Consider the following 22,012-nt stretch of genomic DNA (forward strand, 5'->3'; position numbering starts at 1 on the left):
CCATTGTTAATCTCTGCTTCCACTTGCTTGGTCTGTCATGTTTTATGTTTGAAGGTGCCTTTAGCGTCAAGGTCATGGAGGTTTTTGCTTATGTTTTCTTCCATGTGACTTATGAATTCAAGTCTGAGGTTGAGGTTTTTAATCCACTTTAATCTGACTTCTGTGCATAGTGTTAGAGAAAGGGCTGAGTTCTTTTTTTTAACATGTAGATGCCCAGTTTACCCAGCACCACTTCTTGAAGCAGCTTTCCTTTCTCCAGTTCATATTTCTTACTCCTTACTCAAAGATTAAATGATCATATATGCCAGGGTCTCTGTCTGGATATTCATCTGGATATTCATCCATGGTTCTGGGGTTTGTCTGTTTTACAATATCATACTCTTTTAATTACTACCATTTTGTGCTACAGTTTGAAGTTGGAAAACGTGATGCCTCACATCTTTTCCCCAAGAATTGCTGTAACTAGTCCTGGGATGTATTGTTCCATATGAATTTTAGGCGTGTTTGACCTAATTATTTGTTATGGGTTTAGCTCCCTGCTAGGTCTCAACTATCCTTATAACTGATCATGCCTGGGGTAGCCCAGAATATTGACCTGGTTCTCACCTGTGTTTTAACTCAGAAAAAAATGGTGGAGCCTCTTTACTCATATCTGCACAACCAGGAACATATTTTTAATTATTTTTAAATTAGTTTTGTATTTATTTTTAAATTTTATTCTAATAATTTTATTCTAATAATTTTCATACTAATTTATTATATTTAATATTCTAACTCCATTCCCCAACACCATTACACCTTCCCACAACCATATTTTGAATGTTTCCATTCTGATCCCCAAAATCTGCCCCCAAGCAGGACTTAAATAATTCATTTTGTATTGCTTGTTATGAATGATCCACTAAAAATGATCCAAACAAGTTTTCATAGAGAATGTGTACAAAGATGGTTGTATTTTCCTCCGTGCCATTAAGCCCTTCTATAAGATATGTAAGAGATTTCTAACATGTTGTTTAAGGGTGAGACTTGTGTACTTATATATATGTACTTTTTCTCCCCCAGAGAGGTTCCTTTTTTTTTTTTTGCACTCCATCCAATATGCTACTCTTGGCATATCAGTGCTATAGAGTAAGAGGTGTTGCCTAGCCACAAATGTATGTCTGTATACACCTTGTATGTCCGTGTGTCCCCCACCAGCACAACAGGAAAATCATTATTTCACTAATGATCTTCCTTTCCCCTGTGCAACTTAGATCACTGCCCTGTTTACCAATATTAATCACCACTGATACATTGACAATAGCTCTTAGTTTATAGAATTTCCAATTTTTACTTCGTCCCTAGAAGTTATTTTCATATCTAGGATGGGTGTTTGTTGACTGATCTTGTTTTAAGTAGAGAAATTAGAGATGAACCTGAATGGACTGAGAGATGTGAGTGACGGCAATTCTGAAGAATGCCAAAGACATGCTGGTGATGTTAATGACAGATGGGTTTGGAGGACACAGAGCAGAGACCGTAGAGGGATTGAAGGAGAGACTGAGGGAGAGAGGCAGAGTCACACTGAAAGGATTGGCTGATTATAGGTGAGAGGTGAGGTGAAACATAGACGGGTTGACCTCAGCTGTGTGTCAATAGCTAACACATAAAGACAGAGTGTGTGCGTTAGAACTGGGACTGTGGAACACCAGAGAATTCGTAAATCTCAGAAAGGGCTGCGGAGGCATAGGAATAGTGGAAAATAAGGTGAGAAATTGTGGCTCATGGGGACCCTGCTGGTATGTTCACTGTTCACTGTGGAAATGATTCCCTATTAGTATGTTAGCTATTCATTCACATCAAATAGGGATATTTTAACCTGCTACCTAGTACTGCTATTTTCTGTTTAATGTTAATTTTTTTTCAGGCCAACTAAGTTAATGAAGGCGTGCACTTTTATGGTGACCCTTCCCTTACCTGCATGCACTCACGTTCACACACAGACATGTAGGAATTAAGATGCTGCTATTTCCAGCAGGTATCTGGGGTCCGTGAGCAGCACGATAGGAAGCTGAGATGCTCCATCAACACTGGCTTGGGCAATGCCTGTTCCCCACCCAGGAACAGCGAGTCCAGGTCCTGCTGCCCCGGCAGTCTGGGAACCCTTGTCTGATGTGAAGCCTCAGGCCCAGGACTGAGGAGGGAGCTGAGGAGCTCCAGGGGCCCCTTATCAAGGATAAACCGTGTTCATCTGAGATTCAGGCAAGGACTCTTACCCGTGACCAGTTGTGACCTAACTGGCTTTGATACTGTTCCTCAGGTCATTCCTGGAGAGACTGCTCCCTGTGCAATGATGCTCCCTGGGGGTCGCTTGTGTGCAGAAGAGAGTGTCAATGGGAAATCCCATCAGTATTGAAGATAGATCACTGGACCCAGACTCAAAGGGAACATCTCTGACACCCTGTGCATGCACGGGGTGCTGTTTTCAGGCATATCCCATGAATAGGGCAGCACCCACCCGGCCCATCTATGGGATGAATCATGGGGTCATCATCTGTTGTGGCCGTTACTCTAACCACAGAAGTGACCTCCTTTGTGATTTCTGAGGGAAAACATTGCAGAAAACAGGAGGCAGCAGAGAAACCCCGTGGTGGACACATAGTGATGAAGTGATGAAGAGAAGGAGGTGGATGAAGATGAGTCAATGCTCTGATCATCATAGAACTCATTTCTCAGCTTGAAGAACAGGCACCATCAGCATCCTGGGGACTTCATGTCTTAACCCATCAGTTGTCCTGCGGATCCCAAGAGACTGACATTTGGCTCATTGGAGGGATAAACGTGTAAGTACATGAGTTATAAAGAACCTGTCCAGGAAAACAAAGAAAAAAAGAATAAAAAATAATACTTAACAGGCATGTTTATCTTGTGCTCCTTAAGTTTCATTCTTTCTTTGATATAATCATGTCAAGTAAATTTAGCTTATCAAATTTGGATACATCAGTGGAAGGCCCAGTAAGGAACCTAGAAACGTTCCCTGGAGAGACCTTAGATGAGAGGCAAAATACCAGTCACCCCATCAGCTACTGCTTTTCATCTTTTCTTTTAGGTAGGGGCCATAATGCCCCCTGCTGGCTGTGGCCTCCTGCAGTACACACTCTCCCAGCAGGGAGGTTTTTGTCTGAGCTCACCCTGACTTCCCCTCACTGTGTCTCTAGCACAGTAATACAGGGCTGTGTCCTCGGAGGTCACAGAGCTCAGCTGCAGGGAGAACTGGTTCTTGGAGGGGTCAGCCGTGATGGAGATGCGCCCCTGGAATGCTGGGTTGTAGCTGGTACCACCTGACCAGCGTCCCATCCACTCCAACCCTTTCCCAGGGCGCTGGCGGATCCAATGCCAGTAGTTACTGCTGGTGACAGAGCCCCCAGAGACAGAGCAGGTGAGGGACAGGGTCTGGGAGGGCTTCACCAGGCCTGGGCCCGACTCCTGCAGGGTCAGAGCAGACACAGCACCTGGGGACAAGGGGAATCAGTCACTGTCAGTCCCTGCAGTCACCCCCTCCCCTAGACCCTGTCACATCTGGGACACTCACCCAGGGGCGCTGTCGCCAGGCAGAAGAGAAGACCCCACAGAATCATCTTCTCCTCGAGCACAGCTCTGCCTTCCCCAGAGACTCAGCCCTGAGTGAGGAGACAGCTGTGAGCTCCACAGCCCAGAGAGCATTTGACCCCGGAGCCTGAGAGGGATTTGCATGAGGTGACCCAGTCTGTTATAAGGGGAAACTTTCTTACCTTGGATCTTCTTGTCACATTGGGGTGCTGAACTCACACACCCTGTCTGGTGGATTGAGCACTTGCCAGTGAAGCACATGGAAACAGGTGATAGGAGGGTCCTCACTTATTTTAATAATCTCTCTTAGACAAGTTAAAATTATCACAATTATTTCAATTTCCCAGTCAGGTTTAATCCCAGCACCAGGCTTCAGCATCTTAACTCCTCTGCTATCCCTCCAGCCTGAAAAAAATATTCAAAGGTCTAAATAATATACTTGGTGCTGCCTAGATAAGATAGTGTCCTTTTTTTTTAAAGATAGTGTCTTTCAAACAATCAGAAATCCCTAGTTTATTTCACTTCACTATTTATTTTATTTATTTGTATTTGTTTTATTTCAGACTAGAGTGATAGCACAGTGTGTAGGCCATTTGCCTTGCATGTGGCCAACCCGGATTTGATTACTCCATACCTCTCAGAGAGCCCGACAAGCTCCTGAGAGTATCCCGCCTGCACGGCAGAGCCTGGCAAGCTACACGTGGCATATTTGATATGCCAAAAAGAGTAACAAGTCTCACAATGGAGATGTTACCCATGCCCGCTTGAGCAAATCGATGAACAACAGGATGACAGTGCTACAGAAAGTGCTATTTAAATTTCAAGTTGCTAATGAAAATAGTTTGCATTATGTTTCAAAAATCATTTTTAATATAACCACCATTTAGAATAATTCATTATAGTTGTACTTAACTTTGTTTCATGTCTGTGTCTCTATAAAATAATATCCAAATGAAAACTGCCCTTCCCAGTACTCATTTCTTTCCATAAAGAAATTATAATATAGTTGTATCTGATAGCTGTTTATAAAGTACATAGTTAATTGATAATTCCTGTTTAAGTTTTGTTTTTGTATTTTTGTTTTCAGGCCAGTCAGTGATGCTTGGTGGTAACTCCTAGCTTTGCACTCAAGAATTACTCCGGGCAATGGCTGTTTCACTTGGAGCAACCTGGCATGGGGCGGGTGAGGTCCCAACGGAGACAGTCCTGGCAGCCGAAAAGCTCAAGAATCCAACCGCCCCCGTGCTCAAGGCTGCTCTTCACATGCTTGGATGTGCCTCACCCAGGAATGAATCTATTCCTAGATATCGCAAAATTTACACCACTAATATACCAAGAGTATATTTACACTACACTTGATAAAGTAGAAGCCTTTAAAGGAGAAGACAACCATCTCAGTGGGAAATATATTTATACAAATGTGTATATAAGCATACAAGGCTCAACTGTTAACAACATGATACTAATGTATTATAGAAGAGCTTAATGGTTCCTGGGTGAAATACAATGATCTTCAAACTCTTTCCTCTAATATATTTTTTGTCTCATTTGAGTGTATTATTCATAACAAGCAATACAAGATAAATTTTTCTGGTTCAGCTTTGGGGGCAGGGTTTGGGATTCGGGATGGAAATACGGTAGTGGAAATGTGTAATGGTGGTGAGGTTGATGTTTGAATATTAAATGTAATCAAATATTGTGAAAAACCTTGTAGCACTGTAGCACTGTCATCCCATTGTTCATCAATTTGCTCCAGCGTGCACCAGTAACGTCTCCATTGTGAGACTTGTTGTTACTGTTTTTGGCATATTGAATATGCCATGGGTAGCTTGCCAGGCTCTGCTGTGCGGGTGGGATACTCTCGGTAGTTTGCCAGGATCTCTGAGAGGGGCAGAGGAATCGAACCCTACCCGCTGTTCTATTGCTGCAGCCCCCCCCAAGAATAAACAACTACAAGTATAGATTAAAAAAAAAACAGGTAGAGGGAAGCAGAAAAATATCGAGGACAACCTGTCTGTCTTGCATGTAGCTAACCTTCCAAAATGGTTCCCCAGAAGCACATACAAATGTCCCTAAGCACAGAGCCAGGAATAAGCCCTGAGCAACATGGGAAATAGACAAAAAACAAAAAAGGAAAAAACAAGGGGCTGGAGACTTCAAAACTAAACAACATGCTCAGGCATTCAGCGGTGATGCTAATACGAATACCAATGAAATAAAACCATCCATAAATACACCTCCAAAGTCTCTATCATGGGGCTAGAGCAATAGCACAGCGGGTAGGGCATTTGCCTTGCATGCTGCTAACCCGGGTTTGATTCCCAGCATCCCATATGATCCCCTGAGCACCGCCAGGAGTGATTCCTGAGTGCAAAGCCAGGAGTAATCCCTGGGCATCACCGGGTGTGACCCAAAAAGAAAAAAAAAGAAAAGAAAAAAAACACAAGGGGTACAGGCAGAGGGGTGGGATGTGCCTGTACTGTCCACTTAGAGAAAAGTGTAAGTACCATCCATGGCCTTAGAGAAAACAATGAAGGGGAGGAAGAAGGCAGGCTGGGAGAGGAGAGAGCACATTATCTGCGCATCTTTCATCTCAGACAGACCTTGGGTGTCCCTGCTCAGGGTCCTGTTGTTCCCACTTTGTCACCCTCCACCAGTGCCACAGTCATCGGTTCTGTTGCTCTGTCAGTCACTAATGAATTGACCTTACACTGTTTGTTACAACATCTGTGTCCTAATGATGTTGCTACAATCCCAGCCTGAGAATTTTCTGAACTATTAGATGGGCTTGGGCCTTCTGTGGTAGTGTTTCACTCATGAGCCCAGTGGGCTTCCACTCAATGTTCCCATCAAATTTCCGCGTTTCTCCTGGGCTGGCAGCCCTGTGAAGTTTGGGGTGTTACACCGCTGCATAGTTAGCTGCAGGTTTCAGCCTTTGAGCTGGGACACTCAAGTGCAGATGTTTCTCTGGCCTCTCTGAGATCAATCCTGAAGACGAGCCATTTTCTGGCAATGATGAGAGCCAGATGTGGGTGGTTTGGGTGCTGGGCCTTGGCCAGGTCAGAGACTTGGTCTGTCACCCTCCCACCCGAGGTCAAGAGGTCTTGTCCCAGTGGCAGTTGGGCATTCTGGGATAAGTCACTTGCCAATCTCTCCAAAACACTGTCACCTCAAGCAGATGGGGGTGTGAGACCCTGGTGTTAGCACAGAGAAAATGGCTCAGGGGCATGATCTTGACTGGGCTGACCCTCCTCCTCTTCCCCTGTCCCTAGTGGTTCCCAGAGTTGGCTTGATATCCCCTGGGCATTGCAAGGTCAGATGGAAGGCAGAGAAACCCCACAGGGTGACGCTGACCTTGTTCCTCTCCACTCTGACTCCAGAGCTACAGAATCTGAGCCAGGAACCAGTGCTCCTGGGAAGAGTGTTGGCACCAACCACATCAGAACCCCAAGATCCACCGCTGTCCTGGGCTGGGGGGAGTCAAGAGGGAGGGGAGTCAGAGATCAGTGGTGATGTTCATCAAAGGAGAAGCAGAACGAACGGGCGCCCTCGAGTGGGAAGCAGGTAACTAGTAGCACTTTCCCTACAGAACCGAAACTTCTGTCTACATGTAGGAAACGCGTGTCCGGAGGACTGGCATGCAGTCCAGGGGAAAGAAATCAGTGAATCATGTGTCATGCTGCACTTGGTGTGTATGTTGTTGGAAATCCACAATGCTTCTCCCGTGCTAACCACACACACAGAACCAAAGTCACCTTCCATGCTGGGTGCAAACATTCTAGATTGTCGGTGATTTCTCAGATATGGAACTGTGGAGAATGAGAATCACGGTTCATTTGGACTTGAGACACTCCCCTCCCGTGTTTTCACAGTGTGTGTTGACCTCCCCTCAGCCTCTCTGTGTAAACAGCACAGTCTGGGGTGCTGTTCCAACTTCCAAAGCACATAAGCAAACTAGAATTGACATTGGATTCATAACCCCAGTAGTTTCTCAGGTAACCCACCATTTTGAGACCTTCAGACTTGCCTTTCTCACGAAGTTGAGCCTTGTACGAAAAGCATTAATCTGAGAGATGCTTATGTGGTTTTGCTCACTACAGCACAAGGCACAGCAACAAGATGCACACACAGTGCTCGAACCCCAGCCCTCGAATCCATTTTTTCTTTCTTCCATTCCACTTAAAGTCCATAGTTAAGTGTATTTTAGTTTGGGTGAAGTTTTTCTTTTTTGTTTATTTTTGTTTTGGGGCCACACCCAGTTGAGTGTTTAATTCTGGCTCTGTACCCAGGGCCAGGCTTCTGATGGCACCATGCCAACTGTTTCATCCCTCCAGTCCTCAAATGATATTTTCATGAAATCCTTCATTCCTTCACTGAGAGTTTTGAGTCTTCCTGCCAGTGTTTTCTGAGGCTCAGTGACCACTGAGAGAAGTGTTACTCTCAGGTCTCCACAGAAAGCATCCAATTTTCCGATGTACCTGAGTGTTTACCTGATTTGGTCCCCACCCATTGAAATCATAGTATTTCTCTGTTTTTCATTATTCCTGGTGCTTCATGGGATCTAGGGTGTAGGTTCTGGGTGATCTGGACATGGATTTGTGTTCTACTCACAATATCTGACCAGTGCTGAGACTCTAGAACTTTGTGACTGTGATGTCATCCCAGTGTGACTGTCTGGGCCTGAGCTAGTTTGGAATGAGCAGGGTGGGTTCTGGTGCTGCTCAGGGCCTCACTGGTAAACTATGTGTTTGTTATGGGAATATACATAAGTGATCACACATTGGAATGAAATCTGGAGCCCAGAGATAAATCATAAGAATTACCACAGTAATTGATGGCAAGTGGTTGCTTGAATGGTCAAGCAGACCAAGGAAGAGAACAAATAAAGAATAAAAAGCAACTGAATCTATGATTCACATCATTCACAGAATTTTATTGAAGGTTCATGAATGGTCAGTAGATTGGGCCAAAGTCTTTTTGAACATTGAGGAAATGTAGACAGAACTCTCCATACTGACCAGAGAGGGATAGTTAATAGTTTGACTCTGATTGGAAATCACATCTAAAAGTAAAATCCAACAAACAACAAAAACCAAATCAATTCTAAAGATTTTACATGGCAAAGCAAACTACACTAAAGTAAAACGATAACAGATGAAAAGGGAGGAAAAGTTTACCCATCACACATCATAGTTATGACCCTAGTATCTAAGATACTAATGGCACTCACAAAGTTTACACCAGGAAATCCCTGACTGTAAATCCCCCATAATAACATGCCATGTCATATACATATGCCAAAACCAGTAACAATCTTTGGTCTCATTCCCTGACACTGAAAGAGCCTCCAGTGTGGCATCACTGTAAAGGACAAGTAAAGAGAGGCTTCTAAAATCTCAAGGCTAGGATGAATGGAGACATTACTGAGACCACTCCAGAAATTCGACAATCAACGGGATGATGATGATGATGATGATGATGATGATGATGATGATGATGATGATGATGATGATGATGATTTCAGTGTAACATTTGATATACTCGCCAGGACATAAAAGTAATCTGAACTCTTAATCACAGTTTCATGGATAAGAATTGTGGTGTATATTCACAGTGTGTACTATGCAGCTACAGGAGAACACAATATCACAGATTGCTGCAACATGGCTGGAATTGAAAAATACCAGATTAAATGAAGTAAGTCCAGGGAGAAGGATAACTTCAGACAGTCTCATTCACCTGTGTACACAGAGAACATAGCATCAGGATGGACTGGGTCCAATGATAACGGCTCCTGCATCCTAACCACAAACTGGGGTTCCCGAGAAAAATCGGGTGGGGGCTCAGATCACTGGGAAGAAGAGGCCGAGCACAGGCATCAGTTCTCAGACTATTTCCTCAGTTAAAATAACAAAAATGAAAGATGGAAAACTCTCATTTGTTTAAAAATATTTTTTTAAGGAGGAAAATCAGGACAGACATAGAAATTTCGAACCCGAGCAACTTGAGACAGAGATGGCCTGGGACTTTGCAATAGACCTTCTTTATTGGACTGCTCCAGAAGGGGGCAGGTGCCGTCCCACCGCCTGTCCCAGCGGCCGCAATTTTCTAGAAGCCAGCAAGAAGCACCAGCTCCCACATGGCCACGATCCAGAGACACACACAGGAATCTCGGACCCGAGCAACCTGTGGCAGCAATTTCTTCAGACACTAATTATGAAAATATTAGACTTGCTAAAGAGAGAGCGGCCGCGTGACATTATTTTATATCCATAACAAGCAATACAAACACATTGTCTAGCAATTGTATTTTCAGCAGATGTAAGGGGAGGTAGGACTGGTCTCGAAATTTCAAAGGTAGCCGACATTTAAGCACAGAGCCATGTGGGGACGGTCCTTTCTGCCCCCGAGCGAGATCGACCCCGGAGGCAACTGAATCACTTTGGACACAAGCGGCGCCCCAAAAATGCCTCCAAACTGTGTGCTCGGAGCTAATGGCCCAGGCGCCGCCAGCAGGGTATGGTCGTTTCTCTCTCAACTCTTTCTTTTTGAACGCAGCGAGGCAACAGCCAGTTTTTAGACTATGCAGGAAGCCCGGGAAAGCCGATGGGGCGGGACTTCCGGATCTGCCCTGCGCCGACATTTAAGCACAGAGCCATGTGGGGACGCTCCTTTCCGGTCCCGCGCGAGATCGACCCCGGAGGGAACTGAACCACTTTGGACACGAGCGGCGCCCCCAAAATGCCTCCAAACTGTGTGCTCAGAGCTACTGGCCCAGGCGCCGCCATCATTTTGGTGATGCAATTACCAAAAGAATTTTCCCTGGACTTCATATAGAAATCCAAAACCTCTTGATTGTCAGCAATGTGTAAATGTTCCTTTTTAGCAGGGCTTACCGTGGGGGGAAACTCCAAACAATAGTACTGAGTTTTTTGTTGAAGGGTAAAAGATTGTAGCGATAGAATTTTAGGCAGAATTTCCCCTGGACTTTATATAGAAACCCAAAACCGCGCTGCCGCTGCCGCAGCCACGCGACCTAATGTGATGTGTTCATCAGCAATATGAAATGGTTCCTTTGTAACGGGTTGGACTTTGGGGTGACCATAATAGGGATAAAGTTTGTAGCAACGTGTAATTTCTGGCTGTACTTTCCCTGGACTTTATACAGAAATTCAAAGCTGCGAGCCGCTGCCATGGCCGCGCAAGCTAATGTCATTTAATCATCACCAATATGAAATGGTTCCTTTTTAATGGGTCGGACATTGGTGGGAAATCCTAACAAGAATAGTAAGTCTTTTGCTGAAATATTGAAGGCTACCAAAGTGGTAGCCATCTCTATAGACTGAACTAAGCCATATCCCCACGCCGGCTGAGAAGAAATATCCTTCTTTCGGGAAGAAACGCGGCGTGGCGTTAACCATAGTATGATGTCCATTAAGCTGACATGGACCTGGTGGCGTGGAAATGGGATAAATTATTATGTACTTGGAACAGCGGGACGCTGGTGGAATCTCGAGCCGGGGCCAATACCAGCGTATTACTTTTGGTTCCAGAAACTGCTTGCAGACATTCTACCAGACTACCAACTAAGCCAGAGGCCCACGCCGGCTGATGATGGGAAATAACCATCTTTTTCGTTTTTTTTTTCCCTTTGTCAGGCAGCGGGGTGATTACTAAACAGGCGTGAACTCGGTGGCATGGGACGAGGGGGGAAAAAATAGAAAAGTTATGTAATAAACAGCGGGACTTAATATCTCTACATTCTCAGCAATGGAGAGCCATCAAATGCTTCCTTGACAGTGGGACTGTCTTTTCTTTTTTGGGGGGAAACCCTAGCAACAATAGTGAGTTATGTGTTGAAACATGGAATGTAACCAAGATAAAGCGTAAACGAAGTGAAACTTATCACTTACTGGGGGGGCGGGAGGGGGCGGGAGGTATAATGGGGTGGTTGGTGATGGAATATGGGCACTGGTGAAGGGAAGGGTGTTTGAGTATTGTATAACTGACATAATCCTGAGAACTATGTAACCCTCCACATGGTGATTCAATAAAATTTAAATTAAAAAAGAATGCTTCAATAAAAGAAAATTTGTGAATATTAAAAAAAAAGAAATTTCGAAGGCAACTAAAGTATATAAAGGATATCTGGGAAATTGTCAGCCACACAAGCAGGAAAAATTACGGAAAGGAAGAGGGAATAATTGGGATTTTGGTGGTGGAAAATGTGCACTGGTGAAGGGATAGGTGTTGGATAACCGTATGATGGAAGGGCAAACATGAAATTTTTGTTACTGTATCTCACGGTGAATTAATAAAAAAATTAAAATTTAAAAATAAAATAGAATAAAATAAACTGTTCTTTAAAAAAATGAAGGAAAATTAAACATATCTTACATAACAATACAGGAAACTCCAGTAGACAATGAGTCAGAGAATAAACAATTTTGAACTTGAAGAGAAAGTAATGACTAAAACTTATACATGTGGATAATGTAATATTCATCATATATTTAAACAAAAGTGGAGGAAGTGAGCCCTTACAGCACTTCTCCCCCTGCCCAGAGTGCCAGTAGCAGAGCGCCCCCTGGTGGTCACAGGCACCCCTCAGCTCCCCTGTCTCCCTCAGCAGGTTTGTGCCTGGGCTCACAGGGACTTGCCCTCACTGTGTGTAACTTGCACAATAATACACAGTTGTGTCCTCAGGCACTGAGTTGCTCAGTTTTAGGTAAACTTGGTTCTTGGAGGTGTCCCTGGAGATGCTGACTCGGGACTTAATAATTGGGTTATAGAATGCATTTCCGTCACTCCATATACGATCAATCCAATCCAGCCCCTTTCCAGGGGCCTGGCGGACCCAGTGCACAATGCTGGTCAGAGAAAATCCAGAGACCGAGCAGGTGAGGGACAGAGTCTGTGAGGGCGTCATCAGGCTTGACCCCGCCTCATGCAGCTGCACCTAGGACAGGACATCTTCGGACAGAGACCCATAGTGAGTCACGGGCTCAGAGGCCCCATGCCCACCTTGGAGCCTCTGTCCAGGGGATACTCACATCCGGGAGCTGCCACCAGAAAGAGGAGGAACCAGCGCTGATGCACGTTCCTGCCCACGAGGTCCATGATCTCAGACACCGTGTCAGGGGGAGAGGGAGCCCGAGTTGGGGTGAGTGTGAACGTGGTTTTAACCCTGGGTCCCGAGTGCAGATTTGCATGGAGGAGCCTCTGTGGAGAAAGGAGGGGACCCGGGGGAGGCTGGTGTGTGGGCTCCCTGGGAGGAGGTGCTGACTGTGCTCAGAGCACTCAGGCCTGTCCCTGGGGTCCTATCAGACTCGGGCCTCTTCCTCCAGCACAGGAAACGTGCTGAGAAGTCTCAAGAAACAGGAATTGCTGAGGGGAAATGGCAGCTGGGGAGAAGAGTCCCCGTGTCTCAGGTCCCTGATGAGCAAGACCCCCCAGGGCCTCTACCCTGTAGACAGGCCCCTGCCCCTCCTTGTACCTGTGTGGTGGCTCCTGTTCTCCCACTGTGAATGCAAATCCTGGGCCTAACAGACAGTGCCATTTTCCCTGTGAATTCTGACTTGGCCTGGTCAAATCCACGTCAATCAAATTTCACAAGTCTTTTTTTTTTTGTTGTTGTTGTTGTTGTTGTTTTAACTCACCTCTCTGTGCTCCATGGAATTTTGGGCTGAGTTTTTTCACACATTTATTTATTCATGTACATTGAATAAAAAAATCCTTTTCCTTGAGCAGCTTCACTCTGAAAGATTCAAGGCAGTTATTTGGATGGATTTCTTCACTCTCACTGGTGCTGAGTCTACTTAGGGACAAGGAAGAGGCCTCGCCTAGTGACCTTCCTGGTGTGGTTGGCCTGGCCAGGACCACCTCAACCGCTCTGTCCTGTATGTAACTCAGCACCCAGAGATGACCGTGAACCACAGGACCCTGTTATTGGGGTCATCACTGAGGATCCCAGACCCATCAATATCCTGAAAGGAGCTCATGGAGAGTCCTCAACCACAAACTATGGCTCCTGGAATCTAGTCTTAGTCCTCAGACTCACACATTTCACAAGGGCACAATTGTGCTGGCCCTGAGGAGCAGGCTGCCCTCTACCCCGTCCCAATGCACGGAACCTAGACACAGGCTGTGTCACAGGCGTGTACCCCGTAATTCCATGGAGCACCCAGAGAGCTGACTTTAGTTTGAGGGGCCAGAAAGGGTCACTCACGTGGTACTTACTGAGGGCCAGAAAATGTGCAATAAAAGGTGATGTTAAAAAAAGTCAGCGTTAAGGATCAAAAGTAGTCTACACACCCAGCAGGGTCTACAAATTTCTACACACAAACACCAGCTCAGGCCACGTGAGGACTGAGGTGGATGATGTCACACCTCATATACTAGGTGACTACAGGACTAATAAACACTCTTGTATACAAGCATGTTACTCACTGTGCCTGTCCCCAGGTGTCCTGTCCCAGAGCCCCTGCAGGGCCGGGACTGTGAATCCCCACAGACCTGATCCACCTGCACTGTCTCTGTACTCTCCACAGTCAGCAGTTTCCAGGGGAGCTGGGCCCACACATCTGTAAGGATGATAGAGTGACTGGGGAATGTTGGGAATATTTCCTAAAGCTGCTTCACCAAGACCAACAGGACACTTCCTAAAATTTTTCTGTCACTGTCACTGTCATCACTGTCATCCCATTGCTCATCGATTTCTGGAAGGGGCACCAGTAACGTCTCCATTGTGAGAATTGTTGTTATTGTTTTTGGCATATCGAATACGCCACAGGGAGCTTGCCAGGCTCTGCCATGTGGGATGGATACTCTTGGTAGCTTGCCGGGCTCTCCTAAAGGGAAGGAGGATTCTAACCTGGGTCGGCCACGTCCAAGGCAAATGTCCTATCCACTGTGCTATACATTGTAAGTATAGCCAGCATATTTTAAAAGCTATCTTCAGTATATTTATGTTCAGCTGAGCATATATAAGTGTTTTATGTACTAAATAAATTATCAAATGTAAGGTGAAAAATCTCAATGGGTTTATTTTTCCTTGGAGTCCAGGGGGAGCCTCCCAAGTAGTGCTCAGGGGGCCCGGGGCCCTGACCTGACAATACCCAGTCCAGTGGCGCAACCCTGAGAGTTCAGCACCCACTGCTGCTTGGGCCTGGGGCGCTGGAGAGAGACAGGGGCATCCCCAGTGGTACTGGCAAGGGGAAGAAAGCGTGGGCACGCAGTCCTGGGCACTCGACTCAGGGCTCAGCACAGCCTGCAGCCCTCTGTTTACTGCCACGTTCCACAGAAACATTTTTGTTTTGTTTTAGGAAACAGCAATGCTCAGGGTCACTCATGTGGTACTTACTGAGGGCCACGTCTTAGATCTACTGCACATACGGCAAGAGCCGTAGCTGTACCATCTCTCCAACACCTTCACGAGCTATAGTTCCTAGAGGGGTACAAAATTCTAATTTGGCATCGACTCAGAAATTTAATTTCTACACTTGCGTTGAGTAGCAACATGCTTAAAAATGGAGCATTTTCAGATATATTATTAAGAGAAACATTTTCTCACCCTGGATGTATTAAAAGAAAATCTAAACACATACCAAATTTCTAAATAACAGAAAAGGACTTACCAACAACTTTATCTATAGTTAGTTTGACAAAATTAGCTTGCTTCCAAAAAGATAAGTTTTGAGAAACAGGGTTCCTTAAATTTCTGAAAGCTTATTTTCACACACCAATATTAACTGTAGATTAACAATTTTTGTTTTATTTTCATCTTACTAAATTAGTCATATTTCTTTTCCCTTTCTTGCCTCATGCTATAGTTGTTTCACTCTTTTAGATGTAGAATAAATAAATATTCTGGTTTATAATTAGTAATGCATTAGAAATAGTGCAAGAACCAAATTAGAAAGGAAAGAAACCTAGGACATTCATTTTATACTTTATCATTGTTAGACAATTCTGGCATAACAGAAACAATAAAATTTTGTTTTTCACAGCAACTCAGGCAGTATCAACAAAATTGAAGCATCTTTGCACAAGTTCATTTTCCAGCACCACTAGCTTGATACCTGAATACTACAAGGGAGACCAGGACACAGACAGGAAGTAAACACAGAGTACTCCCAGGGTGGCCCCCAAACTAAAAACACACAGATTGGCCATATTTGAATAGTACAGTTTTTCATAATGATTCTGTATCCATTAGTTTAATTCAAAATTAGCCATTTTCATTCATGACTGATAGTGTAATTTCTAATAGGAAATCTACCTTCAACATTACTCTTTATTATTAATACTGAACCTTTAAAACTCTTTGTGTTCCCTAAGAGAAGAACCAATGGTGCACTTGGGATTTTAAAGAGGTGACTTTGGAAGGTCCCCAGGACAGGAGAGCTGCTTCAGAGGGGTTACCATAAGAGGGAGGGAGGACTGTAGATGCTAATCTCCAGGTTTTTCTGTCTTGGGAGGGCAGACCAGAAATTGAGGTTGATCTACAATGAGAAATTCATTGAGTCACATCTGCAATGGTCTCCGTATGGGGCCTCAGTGTAAGGAGGGTCCCTGGGCTCTGGGTGTGGCATATCTGGGGGTGCCGGGAGAGTGGGGGTCAGGGAGAGCATCAATGCTCTGGGTCCTGCCTTTTGTCTCACTGCGAAGGGGTCAGCGCTGCCTGTGTCACAGGACCTGGTCTCTCCTCTACAAGGGCAGAGGGGTGAGAGGGAATGAGGAAAAGTGAATGTCCATTTATTGAGTGGATGAGGGAAGTCAGTTTATCCCAGAGAGCAGGATTCCCAGGTGTGGGTGACCAGGTAGAGGCTACCTGGGTGCAGGTCAGAGAGCAGAGGTCAGTGGGCCCTGACTGCGTCTGAGAGCAGAAAGGAGCCAGCACACAGCTGAATGGACACCAGGATTTCTTTCTCATGAAGTTACTCCTACGAGGACACCATGATGATCCCTACAGAGTCATTTTAATTTCTACAATAGAATAATTTGCTGCTCAGGCCCCAGGGAAGTCATAGTCCTATGAATGAAAACTACCATCATGAGGGTGAGAGTCAGACAAACTCCTTCCCGCCCACAGTGGGGATGGAAGACTCAAAGCCACAACCCACAGAACAAGGTGTTCATGGGGTCATCTGAGAGCTGAGGGGCAGGTCAGTCCTGATCTGCACAGAAAGATGATTCATCTGATCATGAGCAACGTTTCCTCAGGGGTGAGTCCTCAGAGTCTCCTGGGGGCCTGAGACCCTGAAGCTCACCCTGCTTCCTCCTGCAGGCGGTTTGTGTCTGGGCCCACAGGGCCTTCCCCTCACTGTGTCTCTCACACAGTAGTACAGGGCCGTGTCCTCCTCCCTCAGGCTGCTCATTTGCAGAGAGAGCGTGTTCTTGCTATTGTCTCTGGAGATGGTGAATCGGCCCTTCACAGAGTCGGCATAGTATGTATTATCACCAGGACTAATGTATGAAATCCACTCTAGGCCCTTCCCTGGAGCCTGGCAGACCCAGCTCATCCAATAGTCAATAAAGGTGAATCCAGAGGCTTCACTGGAGAGTCTCAGGGACCCCCCTGGCTGCACCAAGTCTCCCCCAGACTCCACAAGCTGCACCTCACACTAGAACCCTGCAAACACAAAGATATCGTGGTCAGGAAATCCCTCACACAGAGGATCTGCCTCTCCCCTCACTCCCATGATCCGTGTCTCTGTCGCCCCGGAGTTAGCTCCTAACACAGCCACCAGGAGAGGCCAGCTCAGCCCACAAGCCATGTTGGTTCTGCCTGAGTCAGGATGGAGCCACTGGGAACCCCTGAACTGACTCCTCTCCCGGAGATGAGGCTGGGCTGGGCTGTTTTCATCATCACAGTGAGAGGCTTGTTTGCATATCCTCATTCTACATAAAAGGTTTTATTTGAATCTATAGAACAAGTGTTGGACTTGAGAGCAAGTGTCGGTTCTGGGGGTGCCTTGTAACCTGGAAAATATTCAGAAACTATGCTATTCTATCATGGAATTATTATATGACTACCAATTTAATTTGTGATATTTTGTACTTATTTTTTGAAGATCATCATGTAATATCTACAGTCATACTTCTGTTTCATGCATCTTTTGACACAGAAAAGGCTACATACTTAATGCTATATTCTCTTAACGCATTGTCAGAGTTGGTCCCAAACTAAAAATGTAATCCACTGACTCACACCCAGTCATGAATAAGTTGTGAACCAAGAATTGAAATAGAATCAGGAGTAAGGCAGAATTGCGCAATAGCATAGCCCTGATATCTGTGAAACCTGAGGCAGGATCCTGTGTTGCTCTTTCTCTGCTGTTTCTCCAAGAGGGAACATCTTTTAGCTTAAAGATGTCTGTCCTGATGTTTGCCCTGACATCAAAGGCCTTCAGATGTGTAAAAGCTTAGCTCACATAGACTAAGTCAGGCAGCTGACCTAAGATTGTCATTCTTCTGATGATTCCTTGTTCTAAATGAAAACTCTCACCGTGTTGGGCATTAGGAGCTCTCAGTCCACAAGCATGTTAGTCCCCTGGCCCCCCACCCCCTTCTCTCTTCAGTCTGTCTTTAAAATACTCACACCATTCCACAGTGTGTCCCTGTTCACCAGGATCGTTCTCCAGTAACAAGGGATGTAGAGGCAGCAGAAGGGTAAGCTTCTTCCTTTGCATGTGGCAGATCTAGGTTCATTCCTTGCATTTCATATGATTTCCCATGCCCCCACCAGGAGTAACCCCTGAGCACAGAGCCAGCAGTATACCCAGAGTGGCACAACAACACATCCAAACCAACAGGGGCTGAAGGATAGCACAGTGTCAGGCGCTTACCTTGCACGCGGCTGACCCAGGTTTGATCTCCAGTATCCCATAGGCTTCCCCCAGCAATTTCAAGAGTAAATCCTGAGAGCAGAGTCAGGAGTAATCCCTGAGAAAGCCACCTATATCCTCAAAAACAGACAAAAACTCACAAATAACTAACAAGAAAACCAAACAATATATGGGCGAGCAGCTCTCAAGAACTTCTTTCCTGTAATGAGAACAAGTTGTATTTATTCTGAATTTTGCGTTAACCTGGAAGATATTGGAGACTAGCATTCATGGAGGTGCATGGCATGTGACTCTTCACATCAGCCCGAACCCATGTCTCCTTTTCACCATGTCAGTATTTGACTACCAGTAAACACCACAAAACCCAGGCCCTACACAGAATACTGACTTGTAGATCATCAATGTTTCATGAGCGTGGATATATGGACACATGTACAGTGATCATCACACCAAAACAGTGGATGAACCCCTCACCCCATTGTTTCCCCTTGGCCCATGTTATTCCTTCCCGAAAGCCTCAGTCCTCCCTCACGCTCTCTGCAGTGCTCCCTGTTTGTGTAAGTGTGTGTAGGGTGTGATGATGGAGATTCACTCTCAGTAGCCTTCCCCTCTAGGAATATATTGTGGGTTTTTACTCAGGCCTAAAGACTTCTTGGATTACTCTCAGTCCTGGAAATTTAAAATAGGTCACAGAGCTTTCTAGAAGGAGGGAGAAAAATAAGGAAAAGCTGTTCTATATCTTACATGAATATAAAGAGAAAGTTATAAAAATAATAACAAACAGGAAAGTACCGATTAGTACTCCCCCTGCCAGGCTTTGCAGTCCTGGGGGCCTGGTGGGGTGAGTGTTGGGGACAGGGAGGACAGACCACAGGGAGGGGTTGGGAGTGTGAGGGTGTCACTGAAAGTGGAGCCGCTCTGGGAGCGATGGGGAAGGGTCCTAGGAAAGACCCTGGAACTGGGCATGGGTGGGAGTGGGTGGGATGATGGGGGCTGAGTGTCTCTGTGTTGTGACAGAATATTGCCAGGTGCGTGCTTCTAGCACATGATGACCCTCTTTGCCCCCTGGTGGGGCTGAGACCTTTTTTTGAGTTGGTTCCCCGGTGCCCTCTGGTGGTCAGCAGCGCCCCTGCAGCCCCGCCTGTGGTCTGGGGCGGTTCCTTCAGAGTCCCCCAATTCCCTGTATTAATAGAGAGAGTGTGTCCTCAGCACCATCGGAGACAGGAAGTGTGAGCACTGAGAAGCGAGCCCAGCCTGATTCACACATTTGTGGGCCTGACCCCCTCCTGGTCCTTTCCCCACGGAGGTGTGTTCAGAGACAGCCCCGTAGAGAAGGGAATCTTTCCTGCCTCCACGGGGAGGTCACTCATGCCTGAGTCCCATGTCAGCTCACAGAGACCTTAGAGTAAGTCTGGTTTGCAGAGAAAGGGCCGCATGGGGAAGTCCTGCGAAGGGAGAGCAAAGGGCCACAGTACAAGATAGAAATGCAAAGAAAGAAAAAAATAACTTGTGAAAATCAATATCACTGTCAGCAGAATACTGGGTGTTTGCTTCATAGGCCAGTAGAATTTCCAAGTGCCATTAAGGACCAATATCCTTGAATATTGGCTGGGTATCTGACGTCTTGTCAAAATTTGAATGACAAATGTCTGTGAACAGAAATACTCCTTTTTGTAGTGTCTTTCAATCCAGTGCCTTTGAATATTATCTGAACATCTTTTTTCTCAAGATAATAGATTTTCTCTATAAAGTGTGACTATCCAGGCCATTCAGGTTCCAAATAAACTAAAATCAGATGCAGGAGGAATCAAGCATTATGCCTGCCTCTTTCTGGGCCACTCAGCTCATCTGCCTCCTGTCTGGGAAACACACCGTGGGGGCCCTGGATCTCAGGGTGTAGAATGAGAAGGAATTGCAGCCCCTGATATCCTGGTTATGGCATGTCAAGAGAACAGCATGTGAATATTCATTGATGTATGTTTTTCAGATGATTTTCGTTGCAATCAATGAGCATTCTAGCTACTAGGATCAGTGTTTTATTTTTATCGAGTTCAGTTGTGACACCCACAGCATCTTCCTGACCAATACACACTAGTGAGTAACAGGGACCCTTCCTGACGGCCCTGCAGGGCGAGTGTCCAGGAGTGAGCTGAGGGGTGCGGGCTGGAGCTTCCCCCAAGTCCTCATGAAGCTCCTCCCTTAGCCCTACACTGAGGGACACAGCAGAATGAGGAAGAAGAGAAGACTTAGGGGTCACAGGTGGTTCGTCAGGTGAATAGGCACCCGCTGACAGAAGACTGGGCTGAACCCATCTCTGGTCGACCTTGAGCATGGGCGTGAGAGTCTCCAGGGAGCAGACATGAGAGGAGTGTGCAGGGTCACTGTGGGGAGGGTCAGAGACCTTCACCTCCATGTGTCTGGGAGGAAACAGGGGCTGCAGGAAGTGTGAGATCCTGGAGGAAGTCGGTACAGAGATCCTTGCGGGAGATTTGAGAATGGACCTGTCCTGACAGTGAGTGATGGCAGGACAGGGACTCCTGTGTGACCCCGCTGTCACTCTGAGTACAGTGTGGGTTATTTACTATGCTGTTAGGATTCCCTTTGTGGACCTGACCTCCTCCTGGTCCCTGTGCCCCTTTCAGTCTTGAGCGCCCTCTGGTGGCCCTGGAGGCCCCTGCAGCCCAACCTGTCTCAGCAGGTTTGTGTCTGGGCTCACCCTGACTGCCCCTCACTGTGATTCTCTCTAGCACAGTAATACACAGCTGTGTCCTCGGGGGTCACTGAGCTCAGCTGCAGGGAGAACTGGTTCTTGTTCGTGTCTCTGGTGATGGAGATGCGGCTCTCGAAGGTCGGGCTGTAGTTGGTGTCTCCATTATAACATATGCGCCCCAAATAGAGCAGGCCCTTCCCTGGGGGCTGGCGGATCCATGCCCAGCAGTAACCACTGGTTGTGATGGAGAACCCAGAGACAGAGCAGGTGAGGGAGAGGGTCTGGGAGGGGGCCACCAGTCCTGGGCCCGACTCCTGCAGCTGCACCTGGGACAGGACACCTGGGGACAAGGAGAATCAGTCACTATCAGTCCCTGAGGTCAGTTCCTCCCCTAGACCCTATAACATCTGGGACACTCACCCAGAGGGGCTGTCAGCAGGCAGAGGAGAAGACCCCACAGAATCATCTTCTTCTCCAGCACAGCTCTGCCTTCCCCAGAGACTCAGCCCTGAGTGAGGTGACAGCTGTGAGCTCCACAGCCCAAAGTGCATTTGACCCCAGAGCCTGAGAGGGATTTGCATGAGGTGACCCGGTCTGTTATAAGGGAAACTTTCTGACCTTGCATCTCCTTGTCCCACTGGGGCGCTGAACTCACCCTGTCTGATGGATTGAGCACTTGCTGATGAAGTACATAGAAACAGGCCATAGGTGGCTACTCACTTATTTTCATAATCTGTCTTTTTTTGTAAAGTTATTTATTTTATTGAATTACCATGTGAAAAGTTATAATCTGTCTTAATCAAGTTAAAATTATCAAAATCATTTCAATTTCAAGTTGCTAAAGAAAATAGTTTGCATTGTTTAT

General features: G+C 46.1%; 2 gene segments (V, D, J or C); both read right to left on the reverse strand.

Annotated features, from left to right (window-relative positions):
- Positions 1-1,665: 1,665 nt before the first annotated feature.
- LOC105943481 (immunoglobulin heavy variable 4-4-like) lies at positions 1,666-3,668 on the reverse strand. The segment is given in 3 exon segments: positions 1,666-1,715; positions 3,171-3,491; positions 3,572-3,668. Coding segments are annotated over 3 exon segments (417 nt in total).
- A 17,481-nt stretch (positions 3,669-21,149) lies between these two features.
- On the reverse strand, positions 21,150-21,613 carry LOC101557586 (immunoglobulin heavy variable 4-61-like). The segment is given in 2 exon segments: positions 21,150-21,487; positions 21,568-21,613. Coding segments are annotated over 2 exon segments (384 nt in total).
- Positions 21,614-22,012: the final 399 nt, after the last annotated feature.

This window comes from Sorex araneus, chromosome X, assembly GCF_027595985.1.
Source record: "Sorex araneus isolate mSorAra2 chromosome X, mSorAra2.pri, whole genome shotgun sequence".
Classification (NCBI taxonomy): domain Eukaryota; kingdom Metazoa; phylum Chordata; class Mammalia; order Eulipotyphla; family Soricidae; genus Sorex; species Sorex araneus.